The sequence below is a fragment of the Apis mellifera genome, linkage group LG15 (assembly GCF_003254395.2).
Source record: "Apis mellifera strain DH4 linkage group LG15, Amel_HAv3.1, whole genome shotgun sequence".
In the NCBI taxonomy this organism is placed as follows: Eukaryota; Metazoa; Arthropoda; class Insecta; order Hymenoptera; family Apidae; genus Apis; species Apis mellifera.
The window spans coordinates 9,046,226-9,060,886 of NC_037652.1; the positions used below are offsets into that span (position 1 = coordinate 9,046,226).

Below are 14,661 nucleotides of genomic sequence, written 5' to 3' on the forward strand. Positions count from 1 at the left end.
ATAATTCTGTTATGTTATTTGATTTGTTTACTTCATAATATAACTATCAAATTATTTATCAAAATTATTAAAATTATTTATTCGTTATGATCTTAAGAATTAAAACTTTAATATTTTTATTTTTATTTTTATTTTTTTATTTTATTTTAAACATTACTATTTCTAATATTTGTATTGCAAATTTTCATGATATATGTATTATAAATTAAACATTAAACTATGTAAAGACTCTATATATATATATATAGTAAAATAAGAGAAGTTTACTTTCTATATATAGTGTGTAAGCATAGATTAAAACTCACTTCATTTTTGCTAGTCAATTTCAGATCATAATATATCGATACGATAACTGTTGGTAGTTTTAAAAAGATAATAGTATGTGGGTATCTATCTTTATTGTTACTTTGTCAGTGGTTTTGTAATGTAATGTTGTACAAGTTTTTTATTTAACTATAAAATTTAGTGTGAAAGTTTCATTATAGTTTTTCAGAAATGAATTAATATAGTTAATGTTTTGAAGTTTTTAAAAAAATCTAATGTCAGTTTTTATTAGTTCTTGTGCTTGTGAATACACATCAATACTGTGTAACATGTCTATAAACAGTTCTTGTTGGTGTTACTTGATACAATTTTGATACATTATAGCAAGAATTGTAATACTTTATTATAATTGTAAGTATATGTCATTGTGTTCATAATATTTTATTTAATTCTATAAAAATGGAATAAATGATCTTATTATTATTCATGCAATATTTTTATTTATACGAAATATTTTTAACATATTTATATATTAGTTATATATATATATATATGTATAACAATTATTCTTTTTATTAAATAAGGTTAAATATTTTATATATAGAAATACATATAGAAAGAAATACAAATTATATATTTTTTTTTTAGAAGTTTTAATCTTAAAAGTTATACAAACAGTATTAATAAATTTAAAAAAAAATTGTTATTGTACGATAACAAAATATTATATATAATATTATAAAAATGAAGTGAGTTTCTAAATGGTTATATTTAAATCTGCCATTATATTAATATTTTGTAATAATTATTAACATTTATAAAAAACAATTTTTCTTGTGGAATAAAATTTTAAATCTTATATTAAAAATAAATGTTTTAATAATATTACGTTTAATATTTTATAATAATTCATATATCTTATTTATGTACAATATATGATATGAATATGTTAAAGAATATATAATATATAATACATAAGTATTACAGAAATAATCAAGATATATTAGAATAATTATTATTAAATTGAATATTTAAAATATTTAAAAATTAAATAATATATTTTTTATTGATTTTATTAATTATTACTTAATTAATAAATAATATATAGAATATAACTACTTTTTTTATAAAATTTTAATATCATTAATTATTTAATAAATTTTTTAAATAATAATTAATATTCATCATTAATAAACCTTCATCATATTTTAATATAATTTTTTTTTAAAAATAAGAAAAAAAATATTAAGTAATTTCATTAAAATAGGTAAATTATTTCATAGATGAATTATGAATCAAATAAAAATGTTATGTTTTTAAATAATATAATAAAAGAATTACTTAAATAAATCTAAGATATAGCATTAAATGCAAATATTTAATAAGTAAATACTTTATTTTCTTTTTGAAATATATAAATATAAATAAAATAATTTTTTGGAATATTTAATTTGTGTAATATTAAATATATAAATTTGTATATTTAATATTATTTAAATAGAATTAAATAATACTGTTTTTATATAAATTCTTTTTTTCAGTTATTTTTTTTTATGATGATCTTAAAAAAATACATATAGATGTAATTTAAAATAATAATGACATTTGTCATTTATATAACAATAAAATACAGATGCATGATAAAAATGCAAAAAGCATAGAATAATTATATTATATTATATTATTAATTCTAAATATAAATATTAACAATTAATATTAATAATATATTTTACAATGATTTGATTTATATGTGGTTGAATTATAATAAATTATTATCTTTTTTTTTAAATTTGATATCATATAATTGATGATGTGTATATATTATTGATGATATTATTATATATATTTAATTATAATTTTTTTCACATTTTATAATTCTAAAGTTAATAATTTGAATCAAAATAATTTTTTTTATTATTTTTTTATTATTTTTAGCAATAATAATATTGCTTGGAAACAATTCAATTTTTTAAGTAATATTATTTTTCTAAATTTTCGGACTTTTTAAAATTTGTCGAGAAGTATTTTCATAAAATTCATCTTATATTGTTTATTGCTATGATAATTGCATTAAATTATTCGAATTCAAGATAAACTGCTACATCTAATGTTTGATTAGTAATCGAAATTATAAATAAATAATATATATACATATATATATTTGAAATATCAATGTTAAATCATCAATTTATATCAATATTAATTATATATCATTGTTATTAATTATAGATATAATAAGAAAATTTTTGATTGATTAAATTAATTGTTTTTTATAACAATTTATAACGAAATAATTCTATATAATAATGATATATACATATATATAACACAAATATATCGCACAAAATTTACATATTTTTAAATATAAATGTATTTAAATATAAATATATTTTTGTCCAGATCTCACTATTTTCAATAAAAATATGCATTTGCATAAATATTGCGTAATTTAATGATAATAAAAAATTTTTGGATTTAATGAATTAATATTTATAAAAATATTTTTTAAATTAATTAATAATCAAAACATCTCAATAGATATGCATACATATCTATTCACAAAAAAAAAATAAATTCATTTATTTTTGATAAGTTCTATAAAAAAAAACTAGTTTTACATTTTTTAATTATTTTTAAAATTTTACATTTAATATTTTGTATATTTTTTTAATATTTAATATTTTTTATTTTACTATATTTATTATATATTTTTTTTATATACTACATATTAAATTTTATATAACAATTAAGTTAATAAGTTAATTAAAGTTAATAATTTGATTTTCATAAAATATTTTATATTATTTTTGGCTTTTATACAATATTTAAATATTATTTTTACAGGTACAAACATGGGTCGTTACACTGGAAAAAAATGTCGTTTATTAACGATGTTATGGCTCACTGCTCTATTTTTCTTAGTAGAAATAGTTGTGGGATATGTGACTAACTGTATGGCTTTAATAGCTGACAGTTTTCATATGTTATCTGATGTAGCAGCTTTGGTCGTTGCATTTCTTTCTGTAAAGGTAAGTAGCGCGATATGAATAATAAGAAATTTATATAAACAAATGTATGCTTAGTATGATTGAGCAGTCCCGAAGTATATACTATCACTTATGAAAATATAAAAATGGAATTGATAATATGATTTCTTTTTGTTTTACGATCAAGAGATTGAATAATTTGCGAATCAAATAATCGAAGATCGAATAATAGAAGAATTTCTTTACTGTTATAAAAAAAAAGCTTTTAATATTTTTTATCTCATAAAATGATGAGATAAAGTAACTATGCTATTTATCATTTTATTGAATCTGGGAGATAATGATAAATTGACATCTAATAAAAATTATAATAATAATTGTACTATAAAGTACAATAAATTCTATATTATAAAATAATTATAATATTTTATTGATTATCATATATGAATTATATTAATTTTAATATATATTAAATTTTGTTTCTAATTTAAAATCGATCTTTTAATGTTTCATATGCTTTCATATTTTGTATTAAAATATTAATATTTTATATTAATGTTTTATATGTTTATATTGAATTATTTAGAAAGTTTGCAATAAAATTAAAAAAAATTTAAAGATGAAATTTTTATATTGAATTTTATTTTTATTAAATTCAAAGCTTATTTTAATGATTATTCATCATTTAATACTCTTTCCTTTTTTGTTTTATTTATTTTTTTTTTTAATATTTTATCTATTTTAATCTTTTTTTTAAAGAAGTTATATATATTTAAATGATGGCTAATATATTCAATAAATGAAGTGTAATTACAATTGCTGATTCTTCATTGATATGAAGAAGAATAGCATTAATAGAGATTTTTTTAAATTAATATGTTTTTTTAAAATTATTTTAAATTGTTTTCAATGAATTAAAAAAAAAATTTTTCCGAAACGTAATTTAATATTCATTGATATCAAGAATAGATATTGATTACACTTAATTCAATTAAATTCAATTATAGTAAAAAACATTACGAATTTTTCAACTATAAATTATTTCTAATTGTTTTTATATATATTTTTGAGATATTACTTTATAAATTCTATTTTATATATATTATATATATATATTTTTTTTATTTACAGATGTCACCAAAGAAATGGTCTAAGAATACATTTGGTTGGGCCAGAGCTGAAGTTTTAGGAGCTTTGGTAAACGCCGTTTTTTTAGTCGCATTGTGTTTCAGTATTACAGTGGAAGCATGTAAAAGATTTATCGAAGTAGAAGAAATACATGAAGCTAAATTGCTTGTGGCAGTTGGAGCTCTTGGTTTATTAGTAAATATTATTGGATTGTGCTTGTTTCATGGTGAGTTAGTAAAAAAAATATTATATTATAATAATATATATAGATTGACAATTATTTTATTTATTATTTATTTATTTGTTTTCAAATAAAAAAACTTGAAAGAGAAAAGAGATAAATTTGATATTCTTATTTAAATAAATCGAATTTATACATAGACAATTGAAAAATATGTAATATAATGTAGAATTTTAAATAAGAAGAGTGAAATTCATATTAATAAATATATTTTGCTAATTTTTTAGTAAAAATTTTTTTATATACAATAAAACTTATTTCTATCATAATTTTCAAGCATATTTAATTCTTCATTATAATAATATTATTATATATTTTCTGATTGATTGTTAATAAAAATTTGAAAATTAAATTAAATTAATTAATTAAGTAATTATTAATTTAATTTAATTTATTAATTGTTAATTTAATTAAATTTCAAATTTAAGAATTTTCGACATTCGAACATTATAATTAATATCGAAATTGATGATTTGATTGTTGAGATTTTTATCTCAGCGGAAATTAATAATGATATACATATTTCAAAATATTACTAATATATAACTTTGATTTCAGAACATAGAAGTTCTCATGCACATTCACATGGCATATCTCGAAGTCACAATCGATTAAGTACTCTAGTTGGAACAGATGACAATGAAAATGATGAATCTTATAGGCCAGCGACGCCGCAAGTAAAAAGAACACATGGTCATACACATGATGCGAGTCAAATGAATATGCGTGGTGTATTTCTTCATGTACTCTCAGATGCATTAGGATCTGTAATTGTAATAGTGTCTGCTTTAATTGTTTGGTTGACGAAATGGGAATACAGGTAATTAAATATTACACATAAATTTTATTACATATAATTTATTTCATATAGAAAAAATCACAATCAAAATAATTTTCTGTACTAAAAAAAAGATATTCATGAGATTTGAAACAAATGTTGGTGAATAAAACTGAAAATGTTGAAAGAAATTCATTTAAACATAACAATAGAATAGAATCATTTTCAGATTTTTTATGGGAATACTTATTTAAATATAGCTTAAGAATGGCATGATCTTAAACAGGAGAATTTGGATGCAGTCTCCTATCTAAACCAAGTAGTGCCTTAAAAATTGACTATTCAACCAAAGAAAATTATTCCTTTAAAAGATCGACTATAATTAAAAAAGTATTGTAAGATCTGCAGATTGGGGCAAGTGATCTTGTGCAGTTTAAAATGAATACATACAATTATAAATAATTAGATGTATTTTCTTAAAATTAAAATACCTTACCGATGATTCTTGTAATGTTAACGATTCTGACAATACATAACTTTCGTTATGTAACTTTCCTACGCTAAAAAAATAAATACTCTTAAAAACATTTTACTAAATTTTGACTAAACTGAGCATGAATCTTCACACAATATATTTTAACATTCACATTTTTTTTTTCTTTCTCTTCGCACTTTTTTCACATCAAATGTTTTTTCACATCACGTTTCTCCATTCCTATGATATAGTCCGTCAAGCGTTCGATTTTTCCATGCAAAATTCAAACCTTAATTATTTTAATTATTTGCAATAAACAATTTTACTAAAATTCCTACAATATAATTCTGTCACAATTAATAAAGATAGCTTTAAAGATAGCTTTAAAGATAGAAAATTATTCAAAGAAATAATTCGTTTGAAAATTGTCAACAAGAGTGACATTGATTATATATATATTATTGATAGAATTTTTCAATTTTCATGCCAATTTCTTTTTTTTTTATATTTTCTTTTTTTTTTTCACAGATTTTATATTGATCCAGCTCTCTCGCTTTTGTTAGTTATTCTTATCTTACGTTCAGTATGGCCATTATTGCAAGAATCTGCATTAATTTTACTACAGACTGTACCAACACATATCCAGGTAATTTCAGTCATTTGAAATAATACAATAAATTATTATTATTATATATTTATTATTATATATATCCTTTATATTATTTGAAATATCATATACATTTTTTCATATTCATATTTTTATATATTTTTCATATTTTAATTTTAATTTTTATGTTTTAAATATATTATTTGTATAAATAATATTAATCAACAATTAAAATATTTTATTTTAGGTTGATGCCATTCAACAACGTTTGCTGGAAAATGTTGATGGAGTTTTGGCTGTGCATGAATTTCATGTATGGCAATTAGCTGGTGATCGTATTATTGCTTCAGCTCATATAAGGTGCAGAAATTTATCGGAATACATGAAAATTGCGGAACAAGTAAAAGAATTTTTTCATAATGAAGGTATACATTCTACAACAATTCAACCAGAATTTATTGATGTAAGTAAATTATATCAATAAAATGTTGTTAGATTTAATAACATTCATTTAAATACAAAAAATAATATACTGTTTCCATTAATAACTTCTTCCTCAGGGATTTTTTTTTTAATTTTTTTTCTATTATAAGAAATTAAAATATTTAATTGAAAAAAAATTTTCAATATTTTGAAGAAAATATTTTGCAAAAATTTTATATGAAACATTATTTATATAATGTATATCATATTTATCTTATTTATATAATGTATATCTTACATATTTTATATAATATTTATATAATAATATGTTAATTCCATATTATTAATGTTCTAGTATCATTCTAATAGCGAAGTTAAAGAAACACCAACTGAAGATTGTGTATTGGATTGTCCAAAGACTGACAAACCTTGCAATCATGCAACATGCTGTGGTCCTTCTAAACAGGTATATATTTTATATTTAAATAGATAGTTTGATTGAGTTAAAATTTGCCCCTTCGCTCCTGCAGTCTAATTGGAACACAGATACAAATTCTACCTATTCTGCCTGTCCTAAATCAAAGTGTCTTGGACGATGTTTAGAAGCTATTAAATCAGATTCAAATACAGTTATAGGTAACTGTTATTTGTTGTTTATACTTCATTGTTTCAATTCTATTCTACAATAAATATTACACAATCAGCTGTTTATAATAAATTATTAAATCGTTTCTTATTGAAATTGAGCAAAGACATTTTGAAAGCACAATAGTAAAAACAATAGTATAAATGTAAAATTATTCATAAATTTTTAAAGACAATTTTTTTTTTACATAAAATCAAACTTATTATTAGTATTTTTTTTTTTTATTTATAATTCTTTCTTTATCTGCTTCTATTTGTCATCCGAGAATTTAGCATCTATTTGTAACAATAAGAAATGAGTTAATATATATTTTAATTTATAATTAAATGTCACAAAAAAACGTAATCTTTTTCTTTATCAAAAGGATATAATTTTTTTATATATTCTATGTTGCAATATTGTTATATTTGCGCATAGTTATTTCTGATAATTAATATTTGAAAAATTATTTCCTTTTAATTTAACAATCCAAATATATTTAATATTTTTATATTTCTTGTATAATTCTCTTTCAATTTGCTTAGTTTATTATAGTACATGTCTGAAGTAATTATTAATGCATTATTCTTTTACACATATAATTTCAAAGTAATTATTAAATATATATATATATATATATAGTTCATTTTCTTCATTTAGGAAACAATTTGCAGATTCAATATCATCTTTATTAATATTTTTTATAAAATACATAATTTTTTTTTATATTCATAAAGGATAGAAATACTCATTCCTCATTGATTAGAAATAGTGAAAACAAATTAATAAATGAATAAAAAATTAAAGAAATAATTCAAATATTAATTAATAAGATTTTATATAAAAATACTTCGGAAATTGTAACTTTTTCAAAAACAATAATTAATATAAAAAGTTTCATTTTGAATATTATAATAATATAAAATATTTGCTTTAATGAAAATATAATATTTACAATAATTGATTATATTGTATTAAATAGATTATATTAAAATAGATAGGTATTATTTATATCATTCAAGAGATAAAAAGTGTTTTTATCTATTGAATTTTTTTTTTATATTTTTGCTACATATATATTAACATTTATGCTATATAAAAATGATATAATCATAATATATAATCATTTTAGTAATGAAAATATATTATCTCTTTTAGTTTTTTTTATTCTATTTATTTATTTTTACAAATTTTATTTTTTGCATTAAGAAATTTTTTCTATGATATATTAATAAAACTAAATTTAAGAATTAGCAATATTATATAAGATTTATTATGTGCTTTTTCTTGTCAAATAGACCTATCTTATCCTATGTTAATTATCTAATATGAACATTTTTCAAAAATATAATATAAATTCGAATATATTAACAATAGCCCAACAGACATTTTAATTTTTATAAACAAATATTAATTTTATATATATTTTAATTAAATTTAATCCCTAAATTAAACATTACATGTAATAATTCTTTTAATTAAATTTATCATATATACATATAATATATACATTTTACAGGGTCGTGAAACGCCTTCACCAGGAGAAACACCATACATGTGTAGACAACGTAACAGTCTTGCGCGTTCCACTGGTTCTATAGGAGGAACCGAACAACAAGAAGTAAATGAAATGGAACGTGGACATTTATTATCACTGCCTGCTTCACATCACTCCGTCCAACTTCCACATTCTCATGTTAATACACCTGTTGTCTAAGTTATAATCGTATTATCAAATATCTACCTCTGTAACACAATCTGCGGCGCGTTACAATGTTATTATAAAAATTCAATAAAGTAATATACACGCTATATTTTATGATTATTAAAGTTAATAAAAAATTTTAATTGCTTTTTATTATCTATGTCATTAATATCCTAAATTTTATAAATTCTGAAATTTTAGATTTTGTTCTATTCAAAAATAATATAATAATTTTAAAATAAAATATTTCACTTTTTTTTACTATTAATTATATTTGAGTTTATTTCTTATTTATAATAAATATATATATAATTATATTTGATAGTGTATTGAAATAATAATTAAAATTTTCATTAGAAAGACAATATAAAATATATATATAACATAAAAAAAAATAATAGAAAAAAATAGTAATGCTATTTTTACAGATCATTTTACAGTATCAATATCTACAAATGAAATTTAATAAACAAAAATAGAAGAATAAAGAATAGAGGTAAAATAAGAATTAATCATTAGCGCCATTTTTTGAATCAAAGATAAAATTTTTTTAGTATCATTTTAAAAAGTATACAAAAAAATTATGAATACTATGGCATTATTCCTAAATTTTTGTTTTATTTTGTTTTTAAAATATTAAAAAATATTTTTCATATATGAAAAATGATACTAGCAATCTTATCAAATCTTTATCCTTCTTCTCTTTCTTATTCTTTCTTTATATATTTCATTTGCGGCATTCTAGATGGCGTTGATTTCAATATTTTTATTCTATTTTTGTCCTTCTCTTATTATTTGTTCTTGTTTATATTTATTCTCGGTGTGTGATCACCAAATAAAGTATGTGATATTTCTTTCATTTCTTTTCAAAAAAAAAATATTTTTTTGTTTATTCCTATTATTTAATATTGAATCTACTTTTTATTTAGGTTAGCAAGAATCATAATTAGCTTATATTAATATAATACATGTACAATAGTTGTTATTTTTTAAATAATTGATTAAAGTTCACTTTATTATTTTTTCAAAAATATATGACAAATTTGAGCAATTTTAAATAAAATAGCGCTACTTTTTAGTACTAAAAAGTATTAAAAAAATTAAACAAAACCTCTGAATTATGATAATTTAAGGTAATTTTAATGAAAAAAAAAAATTATAAATATAGTATATATTTTTATATATATATTTATATTTATACATTATATCATATATATATATATTTTCTTGAATTTTCTTGAATATTTATGCACATTAAAAATAAGAATAAATAAAAAAACATAATATATAATATATTTATTCTTTTAAAATTTATACTTTTATTACAATTATTTCTATTATTATCAATTGGCAGGTATTTATTATTATAAAATTATTTCATATTATTTGTTCTATACTTTATTTTATGTTTATTTTTAATTAATTAATTTATTTATTATTATTATTATTATTATTATTATTATTATTAAGATTAAAATAGGATAATTATTTTAATTTTTTAAATATTTTTAATATATATATATTTTTTATAACATTTTTATTTAAAAAAAAATAATTATGTATTAAAGAGTTTTTATATTTTTATATTTATATTTTTTATATTTATATTTTATGATATTGTGTAATACATATTTGATTATATATCTCCTAATCTATGACGTTTATAAATTATCTTATGAGAAGGTTATTTGAGAGTCAATAATTTTTATATATAAGTTTTTCTTTGTAACATATGAAGTTATAAACTAGAAAGTAATATAATTTTATATTTATCTTTTAAACATTGTAAGTTATAATTTATTTAAATTAATATAATTTATTTAAATAAAGTTAATAATATCTTTAATTTATTTTTATCAAATAAAAAGATTATTAATTTTATTTATATCATTAATATTTAATATATTATTATATTATATTTAATATAATCATTATATTTAATATAATATATATATATATATATATATATATATATATATATATAATATATGTTTTATATATATATATATAAAACATATATAAAACATTTTTTAAAATTGATTTTTTATTTTATATTTTAAAAGCAATATCTAAATAAATTAATTGATTTCATTTATTATTATCATATTAAATTTTTTAATGAAAAAGTTATTTAATATTAATAATATTATACAAAGTAATAAATGATATTTATTTGTAAATTTTTCTTTTATTTATACTTTTATTTAACATTCAATTTTAATTAAAATTTTTTTGAATATTGTTTTTAAATTCCAATGGATGTGAAAATAATAAAAATCAATCATAATTTTGAAAATATTTAAACTTTTTCTTTTATATGTATTTAGTAAAATATAGAAAAATAATTTAAAAATAATTTATATCATATATATATATATATATATCATTTTCAAAAACTTATTATTAGGTATAATATATGATGTTACAATATAATATATGATTATAATATTATAATATCTATATATATATTAAAACTAAAATGTTATATATATATGTTTAATGATTCGATTTTTATTTAAATTTTATTTTATAATTTATATATAAAATTATTTTTTTATCGATTATGTTATAATTTATATTTTTTATTTAAAAATATATTTATGCGCATATATATATATCTCGCGCTTGTGTACACACATATATATGCGCACGACAGCATATATTTGTACATAATTTTATATATAATAATTATAAATTTAAAATATTATATAAGTATATATATTTAATATTAAATAATTAAATTATTTATTAATTGCAGATGGCTATTCATTGGGGTATAGCAGGTGCTGGAAAAATATCACATGATTTCGTGTCATCTTTACAAACATTACCAGAATCCGAGCATGTAGTAGTTGCAGTAGCAGCACGTGAATTATCAAGAGCACAAAATTTTTCTAGTTTGCATAAAATTAAAAAAGCATTCGACAGTTATACAAAATTAGCAGAGGATAATGATATTGGTCTGTTTTACATTAAAAGTTATAACTTTTTTTTAAAATTATATGAAATCTAATCAAAAAGTTTTATTCATTTATAAAATGTAAATTTGAAATTTTTAGAAATTATTTTTTTTACAGAGAATAATTCATATTTTAATTATTTAGTTTTTTAAATAACTGAATTATTTAATGTTTTAATTATTGTAATTATTTAGTTATACTTATTATGATTTAATAATACTAGCGATGTTAAATTTTGTTATATATTTACAAAAAGTGGCGCGAAGATTTTAAAAATGATTTAGATAATCTTTAAACATACTGTTATGAATCATTTAAAATGATTCATATTATCTATTGATGACAGATTTAAAAAAAAAATATTATTGCTTTAAAAAAATTCAACATTTGGGACATGTTTGTCTTCTATGGTTCAGGAAATTATATATTCATACTAACAAGAAATCTTAATTGTATATTATATCTATTCTAAATCAAAATTAATGTTATAGAATTTGAATTTATTTTTTTATGATCACTGGAAAAAACTCGACCGCTTACCAAAATCGACTGAATCGCAGATATTAAATCTAATATTAAAAAAAAATTATATTCTAAATTGTTTAAAATCAATCATTATCAGACAAAAGATTACTGATTCAACAATTTATTTAATACAAATTTTACAAAAATTTTATAGTTTATAATTTTATTTTAATATTGATATATTTTTTATAGTATTTTATTTATATAGTATTTATTTTTAATATTTCTTTTTTTTATTTACAGATGCTGTATATATCGGAACGTTGCATCCTCAACACTTTGAAATTGCCAAATTAATGTTAAATCATGGAAAACATGTTTTATGTGAAAAGCCTTTAACTATGAATTTAAAGCAAACAACAGAATTAATAAATTTAGCAAAAGAAAAGAAATTGTTTTTAATGGAAGGTATTTGGAGTAGATGTTTTCCTATATATGAAATAGTTAAAAAAGAAATTGAATCTGGAAGTATTGGAGAAATTTACCAAGTTTTAGTAACTTTTGGATTTAAAATGCCTGATATTGAACGATTGAAGTACGTACGATCATTTTTTTTTGTTTTTTATATTAAAAATAAAAAGTCTAAAAATTTCTATAAATTTCTATGAATTTAAGTAATTAAAATCATACAAAAATAAATTTATGTAATTTAATAATTTAAATTTAAACATAATTTAATTTGTTTTTGAATATTTTGCTGTAGAAAATATATCGTAATTTTCGAATTTATTATATTATATTAAAAAATACATATTTTTTTTTGTTCAGTATAAAAAATCTAGGAGGAGGAACTATATTGGATTTAGGAGTATATGGAATACAATTTGCTTGTTTAATATTTGGTAATGAAATACCTCATACTATACAAGCTACTGGTTGTTTGAACGAAGAAGGAGTTGACCAATCTGCATCTATTAATTTCCTTTATAAAGGAAATCATACTGCAACTATTCTTACTCATTCCCGAGTTGATTTGCCCAATGAGGCTTATATTATTGGTACGAAAGGAATGATAAAAGTGCCAAAGTTTTGGTGTCCGACGACCGTAGAATTACCGAACGAAATAGTAAATGTTTCTCTTCCTGAAACTAAATCCAAGTTTAATTTCATTAATAGTGTTGGATTGAGTTACGAAGCCAATGAAGTTCGCAATTGTATTCTAAAAGGTATTGTTTTTTTTCGATTTATTTTAAATTAATAAAAAAATATTATTCAAATGTAAAAGTAAACCATTTTTATTTTGATTAATTTAAAAAAAGAAGAAAAATTAAATTTTTTTAACATTTTAAAAAAATTTTTATTTGCACGATAATGCATAATATCGTTTTCGAATCGCTCAAATAATTAATGAATGAAATTTAAATATACTAATTCTGTATATTAATTAAAAATTGTTTGTTTAATAGTTTTCTTTCATTCTAGGTATGATTGAAAGTCCTAAAGTACCACATAATGTCTCGTTATTAATTGCACAATTAGAAGATGAGATTCGAAAACAGATTGGAGTTACATATCCTGAAGATTAAATTACTATGAGAAAATTATTTGCTTGATTTAATATGCTTGATAAGAAACATATTAAAAAAAATATTTTTATATAATAATAATAATATATAATAATAATATATAATAATAATATATAATAATATATAATATATAATATATAATAATATATATATATATATATATATATATACAGATTATATTTAATAATATCTATTGAAAATAAATATGTTGCATGAATGTATTTTATTTTTATGACATTTATCCTTATATTTATTTTATAATTCATTTGAGAAACGGTGCATAAATTTTTTATTTCAAATAAACTGTGTTAGTACATTATTATATCATATATCCATCGGATATAAAAAGAGATAAAAGAACCAAATAAAATATTTATAAAATATTTATAAATATGTAAAATAGGTAGATCAATTTTA

At 18.3% G+C, this 14,661-nt stretch overlaps 2 protein-coding genes across 5 annotated transcripts; both read left to right on the plus strand.

Annotated features, from left to right (window-relative positions):
- The first annotated feature begins 323 nt into the window (after window positions 1–323).
- LOC552634 (zinc transporter 1) lies at window positions 324–9,372 on the plus strand. Of its 2 annotated transcripts, none has more exons than XM_026445511.1 (8): window positions 324–675; window positions 3,109–3,293; window positions 4,383–4,605; window positions 5,179–5,440; window positions 6,402–6,519; window positions 6,728–6,943; window positions 7,259–7,369; window positions 9,048–9,372. In XM_026445511.1, the coding sequence occupies exons 2-8, from the start codon at window positions 3,117–3,119 to the stop codon at window positions 9,243–9,245; spliced, it is 1,305 nt and encodes a 434-aa protein (XP_026301296.1). In that variant the 5' UTR covers window positions 324–675; window positions 3,109–3,116; the 3' UTR covers window positions 9,246–9,372. The 2 variants fall into 2 exon arrangements, with proteins under 2 accessions (XP_026301296.1, XP_026301297.1); XM_026445512.1 differs by lacking the exon at window positions 9,048–9,372 and adding an exon at window positions 7,434–7,607.
- A 595-nt stretch (window positions 9,373–9,967) lies between these two features.
- Window positions 9,968–14,306, plus strand: LOC412231 (trans-1,2-dihydrobenzene-1,2-diol dehydrogenase). Of its 3 annotated transcripts, none has more exons than XM_006563677.3 (5): window positions 9,968–10,073; window positions 11,992–12,193; window positions 12,962–13,253; window positions 13,487–13,884; window positions 14,141–14,306. In XM_006563677.3, exons 2-5 carry the CDS (start codon window positions 11,992–11,994, stop codon window positions 14,242–14,244), a joined length of 996 nt encoding a protein of 331 aa, XP_006563740.2. In that variant the 5' UTR covers window positions 9,968–10,073; the 3' UTR covers window positions 14,245–14,306. The 3 variants fall into 3 exon arrangements, with proteins under 3 accessions (XP_006563740.2, XP_006563741.2, XP_623497.2); XM_006563678.3 differs by having other exon boundaries at window positions 10,042–10,366; XM_623494.6 differs by lacking the exon at window positions 9,968–10,073 and adding an exon at window positions 10,879–11,018.
- The last annotated feature ends 355 nt before the right edge of the window (window positions 14,307–14,661 follow it).

Bases quoted from the DNA above. Each gene is read 5' to 3' on its own strand.
- LOC412231 (XM_006563677.3), top strand. From the start codon at position 11,992: ATGGCTATTCATTGGGGTATAGCAGGTGCTGGAAAAATATCACATGAT. The intron at 12,194-12,961 runs GTCTGTTTTACA...TTTTATTTACAG, and splicing joins AGCAGAGGATAATGATATTG to ATGCTGTATATATCGGAACG. The intron at 13,254-13,486 runs GTACGTACGATC...TTTTTTGTTCAG, and splicing joins CCTGATATTGAACGATTGAA to TATAAAAAATCTAGGAGGAG.
- LOC552634 (XM_026445511.1), top strand. From the start codon at position 3,117: ATGGGTCGTTACACTGGAAAAAAATGTCGTTTATTAACGATGTTATGG. The intron at 5,441-6,401 runs GTAATTAAATAT...TTTTTTTCACAG, and splicing joins TTGACGAAATGGGAATACAG to ATTTTATATTGATCCAGCTC. The intron at 6,520-6,727 runs GTAATTTCAGTC...ATTTTATTTTAG, and splicing joins CTGTACCAACACATATCCAG to GTTGATGCCATTCAACAACG.